The following is a 22,351-nucleotide window of genomic DNA, read 5'->3' on the forward strand; positions in this document are numbered from 1 at the left end:
GAATGTAAAAAAATTGCTGGAGCCCCGGTACCTCTTTCATTACAAATTAAGCACTGGCTATAAATATATGCCACCTGACCTTCTGGTCCAAAATTCTGATTTTGAGAATAGTATCTTGCCAACGGAGTCCTCTTGGTCCCAATTAGGAAGGGATGAAATAGTTGAGCTGAAAATAAGAATCAAACTAATTGGTGGCTGGGTTTTTTTTGAGAGCTTAGGTTAGTGCTTTTACTCCTGAGGGAATTCTGCCCCCCAAAATTAAAAATTCTGCACACAAAAAAATATATAAAAAATCTGCAAATTTTATTTGTCAATAAATAAATGTGGAGGCTCCAGCCTGGCAGTGGGACGCAGAGGCCACTGGGTGCACAGAGGTGGAAAATCACCAGCGGCCCCTCTGGGACAGGGACTTGGCCGTGAGGCTGCACCCAACTCTGACAGTGCAAGGGCCGGGCCTGCCCCAGAAACATCCTGGGGCCCTGCCCCTCTGCACCAGGCGCACCAGGTGTGGGCAGGCAGGCTCAGTGTGGAGGGGTCTGGGTGTGAGGGGCTCAGTGGTGGGGGTTGGGTGCTGGGGGAGTAGGGCTTAGTGGGGTGAGAGTCTGAGTGCAGGGGGTCCAAGTGCAGGGGGGCAGGGTTCATCAGGGTGGGGGTTCGATGGGCCTGCTTACCAGGGGAGCCCCTACTGCTGCTGTTGTGGGGATGCCACATGCCAGGCTCCTGTTCCCCCCCACCCTGTTTCCCCTATCCTCTTCTCCATCCCATCTTCCTTCCCCACTGCCTCCTGCCCCATCTCCTTCCCCTTCCTCTCCTCACTGTCCCCTGCCCTTATCCTCCTCCCCTGACTCCCAGATCCCCTGCCCTATCCCACCACATTCCATCCTCACTCCCTCTTCCCCTCACCTCTCTTCTCCCATTTCCCCCAACCCACCCTGCCCCCTTGCCCTGCCTGCAGCCAGCCCTGCACCCTCTGCCTGCAGCCAGCCCATCTCCAGCCAGCCCCGCACCCCCTGCCCTGTCTCTAGCCAGCCCCGCACCCCCTGCCCGCAGCCAGACCCTGTCTCCAGCCAGCCCCACACCCCCTGCCCACAGCCAGCTCCTGTCTCCAGCCAGCCCCACACCCCCTGCCCTGTCTCTAGCCAGCCCCGCACCCCCTGCCCGCAGCCAGACCCTGTCTCCAGCCAGCCCCTGCCATACCCCCTGCCCTTCCCGCACCAACCCTGCACCCCCTGTCCTGCCCGCACCAGCCCCGCACCCCCTGCCCTGTCTCCAGCCAACCCCTGCCATACACCCCTGCCTGAAGCCAGCCAGTCCCGCACTCCTCTGTCTCCAGCCCTGCCAACGCATGCCGTACCCCCCTGCGGCCCTGCCTGAAGCCAGCCAGCCCACCCCACACACCCCTGTCTCCAGCCAGCCCCGCACCCCATGCCCTGCCTGCAACCAGATCCTACCTCCAGTCAGCCCCTGCCCTGCCTCCAGCCAGCCCCATGTCCACTGGTGCCCTGCAGTTCCCAGGGCAGTAACCCTGTACACCTGCTTCAATGAGGGGGGCATGGAGCAGCTGGGACCCACATATGTGCACACCCTAGGGTGACCAGACAGCAAGTGTGAAAAATCGGGACGGGGGTGGAGGGTAATAGGATCCTATATAAGAAAAAGACCCAAAAATCGTGACTATCCCTATAAAATCGGGACATCTGGTCAATGTAGCACACCCCCAGGGAGTGGCGGGGACCCACACATGTGAAACGGAGCTCATTTCTAGTTCAGGCCCATCTTTTTACAAAAGAACTTTAGGTAGGGTTAACATACATCCGTATTTTCCCAGACATGTCAGGCTAAATTTTAAAAATTCCTCCTGTGAAAATATGGACATATGGTAACTCTATTGGTATAAAAAATACATACTGTGGCACATCCCTTAAATCAGAACTTTTTATAGGGAACCGGTTGCTAAGAAATGAAAGACTTTTTTTTACATGTTTTTTTTTTTAGTCATCCCTGCCGGGGCCCTGCCGAAAATGTTCAAATTGGGCCCCGCACTTCCTAAAGCCGGCCCTGCCACCAGGGGCACTCACTGTGGTGCAGAAAACAGGATGGCTCCCAGCACACAAAACAGAGCACGACAAGCCTAGGACCCAGCATCTGAGCGGCACCGTCCCTCAGCCGGGCAGCTCTGCCACGCAGAAATGGGGGGTGGGGTGGTGGGGTGTCAGCAGCACATGACCCTGCATTCCCCCCACTCGCCTTTGTTTGAGGGGGCAATGCACCTCAAATTTCACCCATTGGCATCCCCAGCCTCCTCTCCCCCTACACAGCTTCCCTTTGCTTCCCCATCATTTTCTGGTGAGCATCTCTTCATATGACCTGTGCTATGACTCAGTGGAACTACTTGAGTGAGAAAAGGCTTATCACTAGAAGAAAGGGATGGACAATCTGACATTTGTGTAAAGTCAGTTTCACCGTTTCCCTCAATTTTCAGTTAGCTTTGCTGTTGATGTTATAGCTCATCCACCAACAGGAAAACAAAAATGTTTTTAAAAAAGAAAGATGCCAGTGTAAAATCACACAAATTGATAGGGCTTCCCAGGAGCAGGCCTACAACCTGGAACCACTGTTAACTTGTGTTTTTGAAAATGGCTGAATTTCAAGTTGATGGCGTCCCTTTAAGTTATGGCTAGTCTACACAGAAAAGTTACATTGGCATAGCAACATCTCTCGGGGGTGTGAAAAATCCACACCCTTGAGACGTTGTTAAGCCGACCTAACCTTCTGTGTAGACAGCACTAGATGGATGGAAGAATTCTTCCATTGACATAGCTACTGCCTCCCGTTACCTACAGCAGCAGGGAACCCCTCCTGTCACTGTAGTAAGTGTCTGCACTGAAGTGCTACAGTGGCACAAGTGCTGCGGTAGCATTCTGAGTGTAAACTTAGTCTTACTTACCCACAGCAACAAAATGAAGGAGAATTAGAGTCTGGGAGTCCCTGGCATCTAGCCCTGTGCTTGGGCGATTACATTACACCACTCTCTGACACAGACGAAGACAAGCATCTCTACGTCTGATTTACTTACCCCAAACAGATAGAACCTACAGGCTTTTTGTGAGTCACTCAGCCCCAGGCCATGTAGCATATAATTAAATTTCCCTCCCTCACAACATCCCAGATGCTGCCAAAAAGTTACAAACATTCATCCAAATTTTCCATCACACAGATACACAAACCCGAACCAAAACCAACAAGAGTAGCTAAACAGTGTGTACGTTCTCAGTTTCAGAATAATTTATCAGTTAATTCAATGCCTCTGATTGTTGCATGTTTGTAGGGAAAAGCTTTACTTCTATCTGAATACAAAATTGTAGGTCAAGAGATTTAGTAGGAAGTAATCAATGTAGATTTGAATATTAATGCCAATTGTTATCTGATGTAAATATTTGCAAACCCACATATCAATGGAAGGGTTTAGCCTCAGAATATGGTGAAAGGGGAGAGATACCCAAAGACAGCAGCCGGCTACGTGTGAGTCAGCGTTGGTGTAAATTTTATAGGTCATGGAATTCCTTTTAGATCAAAGGTGAATCCTATCATCAACATGCACTGGAATAAACACCTTCCCAAGCAGGGTTTGATCACAACAACCTCTGCAGTCACAAAACTGCATTCTCTCTCCCACTTCTTTTCCTGGCGTTCTAGTACCAAATGGAGTTTTAAAAGGTCATTCTGTTTGATCTACTTAACCCTGTTACAGGAAGTGTTCTCCACATTCCATATTCCTGGTACTCTACTTTGGGCATTTATAAAGGCATTAATCAGAACAGGATCTGTTTTTCAAAGGTGCAGAGCACCTGCAAGGCCCATTGTATTCAGTGGAAGTTGGGGAGGCTCAGCCCTTCTGAAATCAGGCCCGCAGCATCTAAGCCCCAGATTCAGAAAGACACGTGTACTATGTGTGTTGAGAACTGAACATAAAAGCCATCAGTTTATTGCACACACTGGGCACTCCCCCTGCTGCTCTTCAAAAGCAGTAAGCAAAATTGTTGTTTGCCCTCTGTGGATATTTCTGCTAACAGCACTGGTGCTGTAGTGGAGACAGAAGGCAGCTGCGTGAATTCCTACAGCACGAGACTCATATTGAAGTGTGTACTGAACTGAACAAAAATCAATAGGAAAATAGTTCTCAAGAAACATTACAATGGGGAATAGGACAAAATGATTATAAAAGGAATTCATGCAAAATTCTGAATCTAGTCACCTGGGGCTACTTATCTGCCCTTGAACAACGAATGTAAGTATGATTTGACCATCAGAAAATCCATTTTCAGGGTTTGTTGGTCAGATGCATTCCTTTGCCAATGCATCGCTCCCTTATGTTCAGTATGCTGCACTTCAGTGACATTTGTTAGTCATAAATTGAACTTCTATAGCATTTTTCATCTTACAGCCCTTTAGAAAGACTACAAACCCCTTACTGCCTGGCACAAGTATTCCCACTGAAGTTAATGTGACTCCTGGTGTGAGTAACTGCTCACCAATGGGAAGAAAAGATTCTCAATCTGCCATTAAAGAAGTGAGTCTGATCACACCCCTGTGAGCTAGGAAAGTATTATCTCCATTGTATAAATGAGGAAAATAGATGTTGATTGCCTTGTCTAAAACCACTGTAGCAAAGAGGAGTGACCTTCCTCGGAAATTGACAGCGAGGGAGTGCCAGACACCCCGGGGGATGGTGGAACCGGGAGGGCCTCCATCATCAGGCTGGAAGCAAAAGGGTAGGATAGGAATAATAAGAGGTGGGTTTGTAGCTCAGTTGCGCTAGAGCTGCTGAGGGAGACAGATGCTCCCAGCCTGCTGCTGGAACCAGAGCCTGTAGAAAACTTCTGCTGTCCTGAGGACTCACTTGAGCTACTCAAACTGCCAGACATGCCTGATGCTGAGGGGCTGCTGCTGACAGCGTACCCTGGGGAGATGGAAGATGACCTCAGGGTTCAGGTACACCCTGAGGGGAGGGGAGGAAGTTGCCCAGAGGCACCTGACTACTGTCTGGCTACCCTGCTGGCTGATTCTAGGTCAGTGTGTTGTGGCTGGATCCCCACTGACCCAGTGGGAGTGCCACTGTTAGGGCCCTGGGCTGGGAGACGGTGGAGACTTGTGTTGGTTTACTGTCCACTAAGCTAGGATGCTACACTGTTTGTTTGGTGCCCTGCCTTTGCCTGGGCCCCCTGAACTATTTTCTGCTCTACCCTGCCTCAGGTTTGGAGCCCTAGAGACTGCTAACTTCCCCCTTTTTTAAGACTTGTTCCGGGGGTGTGACAGCAAAGGGGCATGGCCTCCCTCAAATACTGACAGCAAGGGAGGGCCACACCCTCCTACATGCCTACAACCACATGTAAATTTTGTTGGTAGAACCAGGAGTCCTAACTCACAATCCTGGGACCTAGCCCCTAGCACCACAACCTCCAAATAAAACTTCTGGAACAGAGATCAGGTCATTCTTATATATGTCACTTAGTTGCCAGTATCCCAAACTCAAAGACCAATATAGAAATGGGAGGGGAGGCAACAACATTTGTAACGTGGTTGTCTAGTGAGGGCAAGGAGAAAGAATGAAAATACATGAAAGGACATAAAGCCTGGCTAGCTCAGTTGGTAGAACATCAGACTTTTAATCTGAGGATCCAGGGTTCAAGTCCCTGGTCAGGTGGTAAACTACTCTCCAAGATCTTTAAAAAAATCTGTCTTTCTGGAGTCCTCTTTGATGAGGAGATGGGATAGCTCAGTGGTTTGAACATTGGCCTGCCAAACCCAGGGTTGTGAGTCCAATCCTTGAGGGGGCCATTTAGGAATCTGCAGCAAAAATCTGTCTAGGGATTGGTCCTGCTCTGAGCAAGGCATTGGACTAGATGACCTCCTGAGGTCCCTTCCAAGTCCATGAATATAGAATTTTGTGGTAAAACAATATGTAATAGAAGGGAGGTGCATGCATGCATGTGTGTCTAGGTAGGGTCAAGGGTGTTGCCTCTAATCTACATGAAACACTGCAGACTGCATTTCCGCTCACAGAGAGCTGGCCTGACTGTGCAGGCTAAGGGGGACATGAGTAGTCTCCATATTAGATATTAAATGGGTGTAGGTTACAGCAGACCAGCTGGCCATATTTGAGTATAGATCAAGATGTAATGGCAATAGTTTCTCCAGCTGCCTTTCTGATCAGTTTTCTTTAGTGTGTGTGTCTTCATACACATGTGAGATTATGTATATATTTAAAGGGGTAGCGGTGGGGGGAATGAGGAATCCAGATAAAATCTATTCATAAGGTTGCATACAAACAAATTATAGTTGAACTGAATAGTCCTCTTATTTCAAAGTAGTTTATTTAACATCATCAACTCCAGGAATATTGACTTTCAACCTTTTTTTTTGGTCTTAGGCTTTAGAAAAGGTATAAACTACTGTATATACAGGCATTTATTAGATGCAACAGCCTAAGAAAAAGGAACAGTAGTATTAGCCTGTTCTACAGCATTTACTAACAAAATATACCTTATAATCACAATGTAATAAGCACAATAATTTGCTAGACAAAGCCAGCTACAGACAGAAACTGCACAATTCTTTCAGTAGAGGACTTTTTCAAAAAAGACTTTTCATTTATTCATAAAACTGTACAGGACCATCCTTAAGCACAAGCAACTGTTATGTGTCCCATGTGGACTCTAACTCATTCTCTGATTTTTCCTCTTTATATGTGACTAGTGAGGATATACAACTCATGGTCCACTTTCCCCTCCTCCTTCCAAAAGAAGCAGGACAGGAGCATCCTGGGTCTAATTCTTGCTAGTGTTAAGGGTGGCCTCAAAGTGCATACATCATTTATAGCCATTGTTTTGAAGTTACCAAGAAGGAATGTAATTTCATCAAGTGTTGTGTCTCCACAAAACCCTGGATACACTGGTCATGGATCTCATGCAAGTGCTCCATCACCGGTTCCTCCTGCTCAGAGGTACTCTGTGTTTGTATCCCAGTACCACATACTGAAACACTACTTAATGATGGCTTAAGGCACTCACTCCACAGACTGACACGGTTGATATAACCAATGTGCAACAATTTAGGGCTTGATCCTGCAAACGCTTGCTCATAAAAGTAGCCCTACTGAAATCAATGGGACTCTTCCCATGAGTTAAGTGGTTGCAGGTTCAGCTTCTAGTTACGTTAAACAAACTGCAATTCGGTGAAGCAAAAGCACCTTATTTAAACAAGAGAAAGAGCTAGGATCACAGTGCAGCATGTCATAGGCAGATCCAGGGGCATGTATCTAGTATTCCTTGTGCATCCCAAATTCCTACTGAAGGCAACAGGAGTTTTAGGTGCACAAGGAATGCAGGAATAGGCCCAATATTGCAAAAAGATAAAATTCAGTAGTTACTCTGGGTAACTTAGCTTAGTGCATTATCATATCAAAAAGACATACAAACGAGGGTGCTAGGGAACAATGGAAGTTTACCAGAACAAGACAAACATATCTAGATCTGGACTGAAAACTCACTCCCACCGTACTAATGAGGAACACAAAAAGGTTTAGGAGTTTATTCTGTGAAAGTTGATATCGCTTAAAAAGAAAATATTAGAATATTTCCTCATTAGAAAATGAGCGGTCAGTTTAAGAGCATTGTACAAGATTACAAAATATATGTAGTCAGTGCTTATAATTCTTGGCTTTACAGAACAGATTTGCACAAAGGACGACATTTATTCATGGCTCACATAAGTAGCATTCTCCCTCCAGTTCATTTATTCTACAAACTATACTGGTGTGTTTGCACTGGGTGGAAGAGTATGTTGAAGAAACTGGTGTAGTACAGGAGATTAAATGCCTTGCTCAAGAATTATTGATTCAATATAACTATGAAGAGGGAGCATGTTTAAATATTTGTCTTTATAGAAATAAAAAAAAAATCTTTCCAGAAAGACATAAAATAGATTTTATCAGATGCTGTGAAACACTTTCTAAATGTTTTAGTCCATCATCAATGGAGTGTTCTACTTTGAACAGGAAGGATATTGAAAAGAATTTGGAGCAATGCTCCAAGCACTAAATTCAGATGCTTGTATTCTGCTTCTGCCAGCCATGCAGGAACTTGACTAGACTGTCGACAGCTTGACTAATTTTACTACATCAACAACTTGCAGAGTTTTTAAAGCTGTAATGAACTTATGCATCTTTTTAATTAGAGATCTTAGGCCTGGCATTTTGGTCTCCATCACACCAGCAATTTCACTGGCTTCACTGGAGTGACTCCTGATTTACGCCAGCACTCAGTGAATGCAGAATCAGCCCCTCTGGTTACCTCATTTTTGGGGAAGTTTATTTTTTTATGTTTCCTGATTTTAAATCACAAGGGGAAATCATTCTGTCTAAATTGTCAGGTCTACAGATTTTCTTTCTCATCACAGAAGAGCCTCTACATGGCAAAGTGAATGAGTTTATTTCTCTAGCTACATGGGTGCAGTAATTCCCGTTGACTCACTGGGAATTATTGGTATTGTGTAACCAGAATAATTCTGACCGTCTATGGTAAAAGGCAGGGTGAAGGGTCACCATGGTGGAGTAAATCACATCAGCTAGCTTAACACTCTCAGACATGCTTGTCCTGGGAGCGAAGTGAAAGGAGAATGGACAAATGAATGATCAGAAATAGCAAGGCTGAACTTTAATTAACCCTATGGGCCAAAGTCGCCCCTGTGGGGATATCAGGGAGCCAGTTGGAGCTCCCTGATTCTGAGTCCGTCTGCACTGGCCTTTACTAAAGTATCCCATGAGCGCCTACACTAGAAGAGGCTGGAATAGGGTGGCTGGTGCAGGAGCAGGCACTGCTGGCTTTATGCCAGTGGCTAGTTCCCTTTTCCTCATGGAATTCTCTGCTGGTAGGGTGACCAGATGTCCCAATTTTATAGGGACAGTCCCGATTTTTGGGTCTTTTTCTTATATAGGCTCCTATTACCCCCCACCCCCGTCCTGATTTTTCACATCTGCTGTCTGCTCACCTTATCTGCTGGCCATGTATATCCACAATCCAGTCCCTCTGTGCTGCTAGGGGCTGGAGACAAAATGAGACTCTGGCCCTATATCCTAACCATAGTGGATGTACATACCCCAAACCTCTAATATATTATATATGGAAGGGATAGTTATAGGGGACACGAGTGACAGTTGGAAAACATGAGCTAATTAACATTGATTCAGACCTGTTTCACTCATGTCTTGTGAAGAGAATGATGGGGTGTGAAACCCTGATAAAGATTTTCAATATGCCACGCTAATAAATGTGACCAGACAAATAGTTTGTCCAATTTGAAATGAAGCTCCATCGGGCGGGCTGAACACGCTGGGCATGCATTCCTCCTCACGCTCTGTTCACATACTCAAGAAGAGCAACTGAAGATAGGGAGAGAAAAAGCAATACCAAACCCAAAAGCACCACACAGAGTGTTTGACCCCAGTACTTTAAAACAACTGATGTAGATTGCAATTTTCAGGTCTTCTATCCATAAAACACTTCAAATGCTTTTTTTAATTTTAAAACAAAATAGGAGTCTTTCCTTATTTTGTTATCTACTACTGCAGAAAATTTCATTTAAAACTAGAGCAGGTCTTAATTTTTCCCCTGCAGCCATCCGCAGTGAACTGTGGCTACATCCTATGAAATTCTCAGACTGTCTCAAACCTTTTCTCTTTGCAGATGACTTTAAAAACCTGATGTTCTTTCCCAATTTCATTTGACTGATTTTTCCAGTCTAACTGGCAAAGTTGATGACACAAAAGCAGAATACTCCCACCAGTTCTAGAATTTTCGTGCTCTGTTCCACGGGTATGTTATGTTGTTAATGTGAAGTCCGCTCATTCCATTAAGGAAGAAGAGGCAGGCAGCAATGAACTCACACCAAAAGGTCAGTGTGAAACCCAGGAAGGTAATGTAGTCCTTCAGGAGGATTAAAAAACTCAGGACTCCACTGGAGGACAGGAGAAATGAGAGAAGAATAAGGATTGATCCCATTGACCATTTTCGTCTGGAATTAGTGTCTTCACAGACTTGGGAGACCATCAGAAGTTCCAGGCCAAATATTGCCACAACCACAGCAAGAGACACCACACTTCTTGCAAGAATCATTCCAAAATTAATCCCTTCCACACTGGCCTGATTCAGATCAGTGACACATTTCAATATGGTGCTGTTGCCTACGGTGCAGAAGTGCCACAGTCCAAACAGCTGTCCTTTTGCAAAAAGCCAGTGGCCATCGCAAACTGAAACTGATGACAGGACAACTGCTATTGCCACGCACAAAATAATGAGGCTTCTGATGAACGTCTCAAAGAATGATTTCTTGGGTCTTCTGTGAGCAAGCAACCTCTGTGCCTTAAAAGAGATATTACAAAAGAAAACAAGTTACAAAATTCATCTGTTTTAGTTACTATTCAAGATATATTTAAGTCCTAGGAACAAAATGGAGAGGCTTTAGAAATAATGTGAATGCATGCTTAATAATAATAATAATTAATGCCCTAATCTCATGTTTGACTAAATAGATCCTGCAGTGTATATATATATATTTAAAATTAGAGAAGAAGAATGGTATTGTGGTTGAAGCAACGTATGGGACTCGTGCTGTGTGTTGACTTCCCTGCTTGACCGCAGCCTTGTGCAAGTCATTATTCTGCTTCACTTTGTCTGTCTTGTCCATTTAGGCCCCAATTCTGTGAATACTTATGCATGTGCTTAAATTTGCACATGTGAATGGTCCTGCTGACTTTAGCAGGACTCCTCACTACATACTCACTTATGGAAAGTTAAGCACATGCAGACGTGTTTTCAAGACCAGGACTTTAGATTTGGGCAGGGACTGTCTCTGACTGTGTATTTGTACAATGCCAAGAGCAATAGAGCCCTGTGGCCTTAAGACACTACTGTACTGAAAATAAAAACTTCCTTTACATTGGGAAATGTGTATTTCCCCCCACTCTCCTATCACTCAAAGATGGCCACACAGATTCTGCTCAAATTAAAAAAAAAAGTCACCCTTGGAACAGAAACCAAGCATGGAAAATTTCAGACCAAAAGATTGAAATTTCAGAAAGGCACTAGCCATGGAAAAGAGGAGGTTCCAGTGGAAATGACTACAACCTTAAAGATAACAATGCCTCCTATGCACCAGATGTAGGCTGAGATTGTCAAAGGAGCCTAAGGGGAGAATGGGGGCTGGGGTGCATTAACTCCTGCAGTCTCCATAGAAACCCAGCCTTCATGAATGTAAATACTCACTGGGCCTGATTCCTATCTCACTTACCCTGGTGAAAAACTGGTGTTACACCATCAATTTCAATGGTGTTCCTCTTGATATACAATTTGTGCTCGTGAAAAGAGACTCAGGCCTACTCGCTTCATGAAACAATTTGTAATATGCTTTTTCAGAGATTAAAAAGAGAGCTGCCATATAACTTTAGGATCATACTTTGACCTGCCTTATAACTACTGGAATCTGTAGAGTATTCTCCATTAGATCATCAGCCCAACACTGCACTCGGCGAAAGTCAATGGGAGTTTTGTCTGAATAAGGAGTGTGGGCCTGAACCCTCAAACTAGGGGGCAGCTTGTGATAGCCTTGTTCATTTTAACAGTCCCTTACAACCAGGAGTAATCCCACTGAAGTCAGTGGGACTACTAGTAAAGTAGGAGTAAAGCCAGGGAAGCAGCATCTGACCTGTGTTATTTAAATCCAGTTCTCTCAAAAATAAACCACAATTGTTAAAACAGCCCCATTTGTGTATGGTGAACAATCCTTTGTGCTCAGCCACTCCACAACTAGCCAGACAATGGGGCACAAGGTCACTAACAATCCTTATCCCTAGAGTGAGGCTAACACTGCTGATGGTGCTAGAACACAAACAGGAAACACATGATGCAGAGCAGTGTTTGGCGTATGAGCCAAAAGGAAAGTGGGGAAAAAATTGTTTGCCTAATGGAAACGGTAGGGATAGAAGTATACTGAACCTGCCAAGAGGGTTTTAAAAACAAGAGTTTTAAAAACAGTAATACATGAACACTAAAATGTTACTTATGAGACTCTAAAATCTTTAATCCTTTGAGTTGTTTTTAAAATTGTATGTGAGTGCTCAGTGTACTCAGTTTTTAGAGCCTATACGTTCACAGAATATTCTGTTCACGAGGAAACAATTTCTGATTTTGTTCCAATTATTGTACTGTACAAAGATATCCACAAGATATTGAGTCATAATGCTGGAACTTTGCACAGTCATGTATCATCCTACACAGTGCACCTATAGCCGTGTCAGTCCCAGGATACTAATCCTGTATTATCCTGGAATATAAAGGCAGAACTGACACTTCTTAGTCAGAGATCAGAGCCCGATTGTACTAGGAACAATACACACTCCTAAGAAAAAAGACAATCCCTGCCCCCAAAGATTACAGTCTTAAAGCCAGATTTTCAGGTGCTCAATATCCACAATTAGAGTCAGATTTTCAAGTGTTCAGCAGCTTCTACTGTCAGTCCCTTCCAAAAATACCATATTATATACTGCTAAACCGCATGCACATCATTGCTGACTAAGTCAGCATTAACTTACTCCAATCCCCTGTGCAAATAGCATTTGGGTGCCTGGGGCAAGTATGGCTATTTCAGTAACCTAGGGTTGCCTGTGTATCACTCAAGTGTGCTCAATAACAGCAAAGTAGCAAATTCTGACAGGGAATATTTTATAACACTACCCATGCCAATCTACTGCCTGTGAGTCAGTGAGAGCAGGTGCCTCCAAAGCCCAAATACACAGGCTGTTCTGTGCCTCCCTGCATTCTGCAGCTCTCCTCCCCCAGCACTTGCCCACTCTCCCCTTAGGTAGGTTTTCAACCATGCATTCCACGATAGCTAAAGACAAAATACACCCAGGCTGCATAAAACCTTGGACTCTGTATCTCCTACTCATGGGTCTTAAATCTCAGTAACTTTGCAGTGCAGTGACTTGCCCAAGGTCAGAGAAAGTCTGTGTCTGGACTAGAAATAGAACTCAGGTCTCCTGTTTTCCAGGCCTATGTGTTAACCCTAGCAGACCATTCTTCCTTTATATATGCTTGGAATACTTAATTTTCTGGGGTGGTGGTAAAGGTGGGCATGAGTTTGGCTTGTTACCAACTAATATTTGTCTGGTTTTATTCCCACCACATGCTACACTGATTAGGTCAATATATATTTTTAAAATACATGGAATTGTTTTAAAATAAATGAAATCTGGCTTTAATTGGATATCTCAGACTGACATATCTGGTGGTTCTGACATGGACGGGCTTAATAAGTAGAACTAAATCCCCAAATGACTAACTACTGCTAGCATCAATATGTATGTTCTCATACAACCAGCAAGCCTTCTTTCAGAGTGGTGCAGCACGGCATGTTGTAATGCACACCTGACACCATTTAGGGCTGTACAGACTGATTAGCTTGTCCAGTCAGCCTCCTTGCCACTGCAGGACTGAATCCTCCAGAATGTGTTCTACAGTTTGGTCCAGTCTTACTTTTATTATTATTTTTATAATTGGAGATTATCTCCTAGAACTGGAAGGGGCCTCGAAAGGTCATTGAGTCCAGCCCCCTGCTTTCACTAGCAGGACCAAGTACTGATTTTTGCCCCCAGATCCCTAAGTGGCCCCCTCTAGGATTTTTTCTCACAACCCTGGGTTTAGGAGGCCAATGCTCAAACCACTGAGCTATCTTCCCCCCTTGCCTCAGTTCTCAAATTTCTCAAATGAGGGGGCTTCCCTCACTTTCTTTGGGAGATTACAGTGTTCCACCGCTTAAGAGATCTCCTTGTCAGCGAGTTCTCACCAAGCCGAAACACCTCCTTTCACCATACTCCTACTTCATTTTGAAAATATCATCTTTCATATAAAGCGTCACAAGACGCTTACAGGAAGAGTCATACATATCAGGGATGGAGGACTTTGTAAACAACACACAATACTGTGGGGGTAGGGAAGGGAAATGGACCAACTTTGATTTATTAATTAGTATTAAGACTAATTGGATAGACAAGTCTCACACTATAGCCACTTGTTTATAAAATCTCTTGCTTTCTATAGAAGAGCAAACTCTTGTTGTTACAGTATGGTGCAAATCATTTTTCCAGACCTAGGCACTTCCCAGCCACATATTATACTAACAACCATGTACTAGTATGTCCTGCAGCCAGTAAAAAGTAAGGCTTAGTGTTAAATGATCATTGAGCGGATTTAAACTAAGACACGGAACAGTAAGAATACAGCTTTTGGGGACACTTTGCGGTCATTAAGAAATCTCTCCGAGGAAAGGTCAGAGTAGATTTAGAAGGCAATAGATCCCTTCCTAACCCCGGGCACTTTCCATTATTTGGGTGAGACGAATGCACTAATCCTCTGCTCTGGACAGAGCTCCTAGAGAAGCTCTCCTGTTTATTTCCAAAGGGACCTGGAAAGGTACATCTGGAGGAAGTTTTTTGGTGCACAAAGAAGACTACAGAGAGCAACAGGTAGCAAGAACTCAGCATAGCAGCAGCTGAGCTCGCAGGGTGATAAACATTTACGCCTCCAGCGGGAGAACAAAGGGGAAAAAAAACCACAGCAGGACCCCAGCGTCTCTGCATCAACACTGATTGCATCTGTCTAGTCAAAACAGCCGAGCTCTCCCCCCCGCCAGCCAGGCACTCGGGGCCCCGGTGTCCCCTCATTACCTGCACCGCTATGGCTGTCATGCTGGCTCCGGCTGCCTGCAGACCCGAGAGAAACTTTGCCTCGCCTCGCCTCGCCTCGCCTCGCCTCAGGTGCTGACAACAACAAGCTCTCTCGCTGCCCGCGCCCAGGTCAGGTCAGCGCTGGAGGGTCCCGGCCGGGGCAGCGCGGGGCAGCAGCCAGCCTGCCGGGGTCAGGGAAGCCGGGGGCTGCGGCAAGGCAGGGCTGGCTGCTGCCCTTTGAGTTTCCCCTTTGGCTGAGTCAGCAGCAGCGCAGCCCGGGGGAGGCGGCCGCAGCCACAGGGGCGGGAGGGAGGCGGAGGGTAGCGAAGCGCTCCGAGCGCAGCAACAAGCGACCGCGGGGCGCCGGGAAAGGGCGCGGGCGGCGGCAGGCAGCCGGGGGCAGAGGCGAGGGAGGCAAGCGGGGGATGGGGTGGAAGCAGAGGGAGCTGGACAGCAGCACCCGGAGTCCCTGTGGTCTCTCCCCTTTGTCCCTAGGGGATTTGGGGCCCGTGTCTGGGGTCTCCAGCCTGGGCAGGGCCAGAGGCCCTTCCTCCCTAGTCCACACCGGGGTGGGTCCTAAGGACCTCCTGGAGCTACGATTTGGGCCCCTGAGCGGCCCTGGCCAGTTCAGTGAGGAGCTCCAGAGCTGGTTAATTTTAAATGTGTGTTAATCTTAGAATCCTAGGGCCAGCTGGGACCTGGAGAGGTCACCTAGCCAGTGGTTCTCAAAGCCGGGCCGTCCGCCGCTTGTTCAGGAAAGCTCCTGGCGGGCTGGGCCGGTTTGGTTACCTGCTGCGTCCGCAGGTTCGGCCGATTGCGGCTCCCACTGGCTGCGGTTCGCCGCTGCAGGCCAATGGCTGTGGGAAGGCCGGCTCCAGGCCCCAGCACGCAAAGCGGACCAGCGGACCCTCCGCAGGCACGTCTGCAGGAGGTCCACCGGAGCCGCAGGACCGGCGACCGCCGGAGCGCCCCCCGCGGCGTGCCGCCGTGCTTGGGGCGGCAAAAGTGCTAGAGCCACCCCTGCATCCCTCGGCCTGCGCCGCTTCCCGCAGCCCCCATTGGCCTGGGTCAGCGAACCGCAGCCAGTGGGAGCCGCGATCGGCCAAACCTGTGGACGTGGCAGGTAAACAAACTGGCCTGGCCTGCCAGGGGCTTTCCCTGAACAAGCGGCGGACCAGCTTTGAGAGCCACTGGTCTAGTCCAGTCACTTGCACTCATGGCAGGACTAAGTATTATCCTAGACTATCCCTGACAGGTGTTTGTCTAACAGGCTCTTAAAAACCTCCAGTGACAGAGATTCCACCACCTCCATAGGCAATTTATTCCAGTGCTTAACTACCTGACAGGAAGTTTTTCCTAATGTCCAAACTAAACCTCCCTGGCTGCAATTTAAGCCCATTGCTTCTTGTCCTATCCTCAGAGATTAAGAAGAACAATTCTTCTCCCTCCTCCTTGTAACAACCTTTTACATACCTGAAAACTGTTGTTATGTCCCCTCTCAGGCTTCTCTTTTCCCAACTAAACAAAATTTTTTCAATCTTTTCTCATAGGTCATGTTTTCTAGACCTTTCATCATTTTTGTGGCTCTTCTCTGGACTTTCTCCAATTTGTCCACATCTTTCCTGAAATGTGGCACCCAGACCTGGACACAATACTCCAGTTGAGGCCTAATCAGCAAGGAGTAGAGCAGAAGAATTACTTCTCGTGTCCTACTTACAACACTCCTGCTGATACATCCCAGAATGATGTTTACTTTTTTTTGCAAGAGTGTTACACTGTTGACTCCTATTTAGCTTGTGGTCCACTATGACCCCCAGATCCCTTTCCACAGTACTCCTTCCTAGGCAGTATTTTCCCACTTTGTGTGTCCAACTGATTGTTCCTTCCTAAATGGAGTACTTTGCATTGGTCCTTATTGAATTTCATCCTATTTACTTCATACCATTTCTCCAGTTTGTCTAGATCATTTTGAATTTTAATCCTATCCTCCAAAGCACTTGCAACCCCTCCAAGCTTGGTATCGTCCGCGAACTTTATAAGTGTACTCTGTGCCATTATCTAAATAATTGATGAAGATATTGAATAGAACTGGATCCAGATTTGATCCCTGCTAGACCCCACACGTTATATCTTTCTAGCATGACTGTGAACCATTGATAACTACTCTCTCTACTCTCCAACCAGTTTTGCACTCACCTTATAGTAGCTCCACTTACGTTGCATTTCCCTAGTTTATTTATGAGAGAGTCCATGAGGGACAGTAACAAAATCTTTACTAAAGTCAAGATATACCATGTCTACCCCCCCCCCCCAGGCTTGTTACCCTGTCAAAGAAATCTATCAGGTTGGTTTGACATGATTTGTTCTTGACAAATCCATGTTGACTGTTACTTATTACCTTATGATCTTCTAGATGTTTGCAAATTGGTTGCTTAATTATTTGCTCCATTATCTTTCCGGGTACAGAAGTTAAACTGGCTGGTCTGTAATTCCCCAGGCTGTCCTTATTTCCCTTTATATAGTTTGGCACTATATTTGCCCTTTTCCAGTCTCCTGGAATCTCTCAGTCTTCCATGACTTTTCAAAGATAATCACTAATGGCTCAGATATCTCCTCAGTCAGTTCCTTGACAGGATTGGGGCCAAAACAAGTGGTTGTGTGGCTTGCGGTGGGTAAATCTGGCTTTTGTTAATGGTAAAAATCAAACAAAAGGACACAAAATGGGATGAAGCAAAATACAAAGCTTCTGGGAGCAGGGAAAACAATATTTCTCTGTGGTATTGCCAGCTTGTTTGATTTCTAGCACGAATTTTGCGGTGTTTGGTGTTTTTTGTAAAGCCCAGCTGCTGGAGGCGTGTGATGAGGTGAGAACTTACTTTTTAAAAAATGAAAGCGGAACTTTCCAGCCCACATGGTTGCAGAGAAAAGCTTGGAAACATGACCAGAGACAAGTGGAGGCTAACAAACCAAGAGGCAAATGGAAAGCTCCTCATATGAATATATATATTTTAAGAGCCTATGATGTTTAAGCCAATCTCATAATTTTCTGAAGCCTGACTCATGATTTTTGAACTCTTGGGGTTGGCGGTACTGTATACTCGCCTCAGAGAGTCACTGTGGGATCAATTAGATAATGTTCGTAAAGAGCTTTGAAGAAGAAAAGTGCTATAAAACGTGTGCTAGGTTTTATTAAAACCTTCATTTCTGTGCATATTATGCATCCTCTCCACTAAACAAATTTGGATTAGCTAAAATACTCATTTGTAGGAGCTCAAAGTCTCATGAAGAGATGGATGTGTAAGTGATTTACTTTTTTCCTTATGGAAAATCCTAACTTTACATCATTAAACATGTGCAAAAATAAATAACAAAGTACCCAGTTGATTGAATCTCAATAAAAGGACTCAACCCAAAAAAAAAAAAAAGCTAAAGAAATGAACAAATTCCCACCCGTCTCTTTTACCAGGCCTTGTGGCATGCTTTGGAGCCCATTTGGACTTTGTCAGCATCGAGGATGTAAGCTGCTGTTCTAGCTAAACTAGTTCAAAATCGCAGTGTAAACAACCAAAGCTGCTATACACTGCAGTTTGCATTGGTACAGTTTACTCTGGTTTCAAGCAAGGGTGAGCTGCACCTTTACTGCTTGCAGTAAATTGGCCAGTTTATGCTCGGGATTGTTTTTGTAGCTGCCCACTCATGGTTATTACTGGGGCAAATCTTCAATGTTGATAACACTGTCTCCTTTGGGAAAAAAAAGTGGGGTGACTGCAGAATTGAAGACCCTACACAGTATGAACACCCCGCCTTCCTCTGGCCCCCAAATGTTCAAAAGTAAGGGGAGAGAGCAAGTGTTCTCCTGAATTACTCTAAAAATACAATACAATCAATACCAGCTTTTCCTCCAGGGCTTTAAGCTGGCACTTTGAATGTTTCTGGGTGCGGTTAATACTTGGAGCATCAATTTGTCCCGTAGGTTAAACACATCCATTCTGCTCACTAAACCCTCATCTCCACGTGTGTGTGTGTGGGGGGGGGGGGGGAAGGGGTGCACAGAGAGGGTCTGATTCCAATCTTATTTTACATTGAGCTGCTCCTGATTTATGCTAGCAGAGCTGTGAACAAAATCTGAACCAGTGAGTAATCTCTCACATGCTCCATTAAGAATAAAATAGCCTTGGAAGAAAATATCACCTGCTGTTAGATTCCCCTCACTTCTGCAAAGGACGGTATTGTTGTCTGCAGCAGCAGCTGCTAGTGTTGTTACAGTAAGAAAGCATCACTCCACTTTCTTTTAGGCTTTTGCCTCTACTTTTCTGAGTGCTCAATGCTACTGAACTAGGAGCACACAGGGCTTGATCCTGCTTCACTGAAGTCAATGGGAATTTTGCCATTGATTTTAATGGGAGCAGGATTGAGCTCAGGTTTTGAATGTTGTGTATATACATAACAAGCCTGCATTAATTCTATGGGCTGGTATAGATATATGGGCATGTAGTAAATACTATAGTTAGTGTTGCAAAGGCACTTTTTATTATACACCCTTGTTTTAATTTTCTCAAGACTTTCTCAAAAACATGTATCACATTTTCATATGGCTCATAAGATTTCTGCCCCCAAACTCTGGAAATTTTGATAGACTCCAAGGCCAGAAGGGATCATTGTGATAATTTAGTCTGACCTAAAATTACTTCCAGTGTTGGCTTATCAGATACCCCAATGATGAGCAGCCATGGAAATGCCTATTCATAAAATAAATGAACCTCTCTCTTGGGAGCCTTTAGATGTCGCCTTGTTGTAATGAAGGGCAGTTTCATTCCTTGTCTTCCCCTATCAGTAGTTGCTGCATGTGTTTGTATTTCCAAAAGCACAGCACTGACAGACCCCCCCCCCCATCTCATCCCATTGTATTTACAACATCTCCAGCCTCTCACCTTGGATTGTGAGTGAAGACTGTAAACATTCTTATCTGTTACCAGCAAGCTTGTAGTTATTTATCTCTACCTGTGCCGTCAGCAAAAATATCTCCACTCATAAAATTTTATTCCCTTTGTCTTTTCTTACTTATTCTTTCCCATCCTGCAATGAATTACTGATCACTTTATTTTCTTCGGCACTTGGCTGAAAATACTTTTTTTTTTTTTTTAAAGGAAGTTGTGTTTTTTGTTGCATCATCAGACATCCTTACCGTACTGCCAAATTCTGATTTCAGTTATAGCAATAAATGTCTGGAGCGACTCCATGGACCTCAGTGGAAATTCTCTAGATTTAGGCCCTGGTGGCACAAGTTATTGTGCATGGGCCATAACTTGTAGGATTGGGACCTCACACGGGTGTACCGAAGATCAGAACCTGGCCCATTATCTTCTATTTTCCTACCTGTATTGAATTCTGATGAGCTCCTACTCAATGTGTAGCATTTAGGTGATTAAGACGTCTTTCCCCATTCTTCTTGTTTCCATTTCTGGGCAATATATTTATCCATAAATACTTATTTATGTTTAATCCTGTAGCAATTTTACCAGGACTTTTTAATTTATTTTCTTTACAAATACATTTTCCTGAAGACACAATTTTCTTTCATAACACTCTATTTCTAGTATTTTTCTCCTTGTTGAAAATTCTGTTACTTTAGTTTTCACATTTTTATGGTAAATTCAGACTTTTGCATTCTCTCTATCCCAGAATCTTTGCTTAAATCATCTGTAATGTATATTATCTGCATTTTGTTTCAAGACTGTAGTGAATTCTGAGACTATGCTTCCCCAGATTCTGAACTGTATGTTTTCCATTTCACTTTTGTACCATGTAGCAAATTTTGCAGGGTCAGTAAAAAAATTAATTCTTGTGGTTTTTTTCTTTGGTTGTTGGACTGCTACAATTTTGTCCTCTGAATACATTATCTGTGTCATCAAATTTTACACTTCCTATGTTCCCTGTTTTAGGCTCATCATAAAATGGGATGTAGTCAATAAATCCTGTACCAATTATGTTTATTTTTCAGGTCATATTTCTATCTTGTGGGGGTCTAGACTGGTTGTGTTGTCCTGAGCTCATTGGAGAGTAGTTACTCCTGGCTCATAATTGCAAGAAAATTGAATTGTCTCAGGGCATGTCTACACTTGAAATGCAAAAGTGGCATAGCTGCACTGCTGTAGTGCTTCAGTATAGAGACTACTGATGATGATGGGAGCGGTTCTCCTGTCAGCATAGGTAATTCACCTCCCCAAGAGGTGGTAGCTAGGTTGATGGAAGAATTCTTCCACTGACCTAGTGCTTTCTACCCCAGGGCTTAACTACACCTCTCAGGGGTGTGGATTTTTCACACTCTTGAGTGACAAAACTGGGTCAATCTAATTTTTTTAGTGTAGACCAGGCCTTAGGCTATGTCTACACTTAAGTTGCTACAGCTGCAGAGTTGCAGTGCTCTGCCGCTGTAGCACTTCAGTGTAGACATTTACTACAGCGGCAGAAGGGGTTCTCCCATCACTGTAGGTAATCTGCCTCCCCGAGAAACGGTACCTATGTCGACAGAAGAATTCTTCCGTTGACCTAGTGCTGTCTACATGGGTGGTTAGGTGTGGATTTTTCACACCCCCTGAGTGATATACTGCATACATCCGATGAAGTGGGTTTTAGCCCACGAAAGCTTATACTCAAATTTGTTAGTCTGTGAGGAGTAATTGTGGAACCTTATTCTTTTAGCTATGCTGGGAGAGGGCTGTTGCAGGGGAGAAGCAGCTACTAGGCTGATTAAGGAAGTAGGCACAGCTGGGAGCCACGCCCCAAACAGACCACAGCCGGCCCCTATAAAAAGGCTTTGAGCCAGAAGCTTTGATTTGAGGACTTCAATAACTCAGACATAGGTGAGGGGTTTGATACAGGAGTGGGTGGGTGAGATTCTGTGGCCTGCATTGTGCAGGAAGTCAGACTAGATAATCATAATGGTCCCTTCTGACCTTAAAGTCGATGAGTCTCTGTAACTCTTCAGTGCAGACGAGACCTCATTTTGTGGCCACAAGAAGGGGAATGGACTGAGAACTCCACTTGCATGTGGCTTTGCTAAGAAAACTCAGGCTCAGGCAAACTGCACAAAACTGTTTTCTGGGTAAGAAGTCCATATGACCTGGTCCTTGTGTGACTTAGCCCCAAGTGTTCAAACACTATGCACTAAGGTTCTGGTTCAGCAAGGTTTTTAAGAGCTTGTGCCTTTCTTTAAACACGAGTACAATAACTCCTCACTTAAAGTCGTCCTGGTTAACGTTGTTACGTTGCTGATCAGTTGGGGAACATGCTCGTTTAAAGTTGTGCAATGCTCCCTTCTAATGTCGTTTGGCAGCCGCCTGCTTTGTCCACTGCTTGCAGGAAGAGCAGCCCATTGCAGCTAGCTGGTGGGGCTCGGAACCAGGGTGGACCAGCAGTCCCCCATCAGCTCCCCGCTTCCCTAAATTCCCTATGCAGCAGCTACCCAGCAAGCTAGCAGTTGCAGCCATCCCTCCCCCCACTGCCATGTGCTGCTCCTGCCCTCTGCCTTAGTGCTGCTCCCCAAGACTCCTGCTTGCTGTGCCAGGGGGG

General features: G+C 45.1%; 1 protein-coding gene and 1 non-coding gene across 2 annotated transcripts; one reads left to right on the top strand and one right to left on the bottom strand.

The window, feature by feature from the left end:
* Positions 1-5,631: 5,631 nt before the first annotated feature.
* Positions 5,632-5,704, top strand: TRNAK-UUU. Its single transcript has one exon. It is a non-coding gene; the product is annotated as a tRNA-Lys (tRNA).
* Positions 5,705-6,355: 651 nt separating this feature from the next.
* On the bottom strand, positions 6,356-15,019 carry TMEM37 (transmembrane protein 37). The gene is made up of 2 exons (XM_044978273.1): positions 14,780-15,019; positions 6,356-10,418 (listed from the first exon to the last, which is right to left on the bottom strand). The coding sequence occupies exons 1-2, from the start codon at positions 14,798-14,800 to the stop codon at positions 9,846-9,848; spliced, it is 594 nt and encodes a 197-aa protein (XP_044834208.1). The 5' UTR covers positions 14,801-15,019; the 3' UTR covers positions 6,356-9,845.
* Between the last annotated feature and the right edge of the window lie 7,332 nt (positions 15,020-22,351).

Source organism: Mauremys mutica, chromosome 10 (genome assembly GCF_020497125.1).
Source record: "Mauremys mutica isolate MM-2020 ecotype Southern chromosome 10, ASM2049712v1, whole genome shotgun sequence".
Classification (NCBI taxonomy): Eukaryota; Metazoa; Chordata; order Testudines; family Geoemydidae; genus Mauremys; species Mauremys mutica.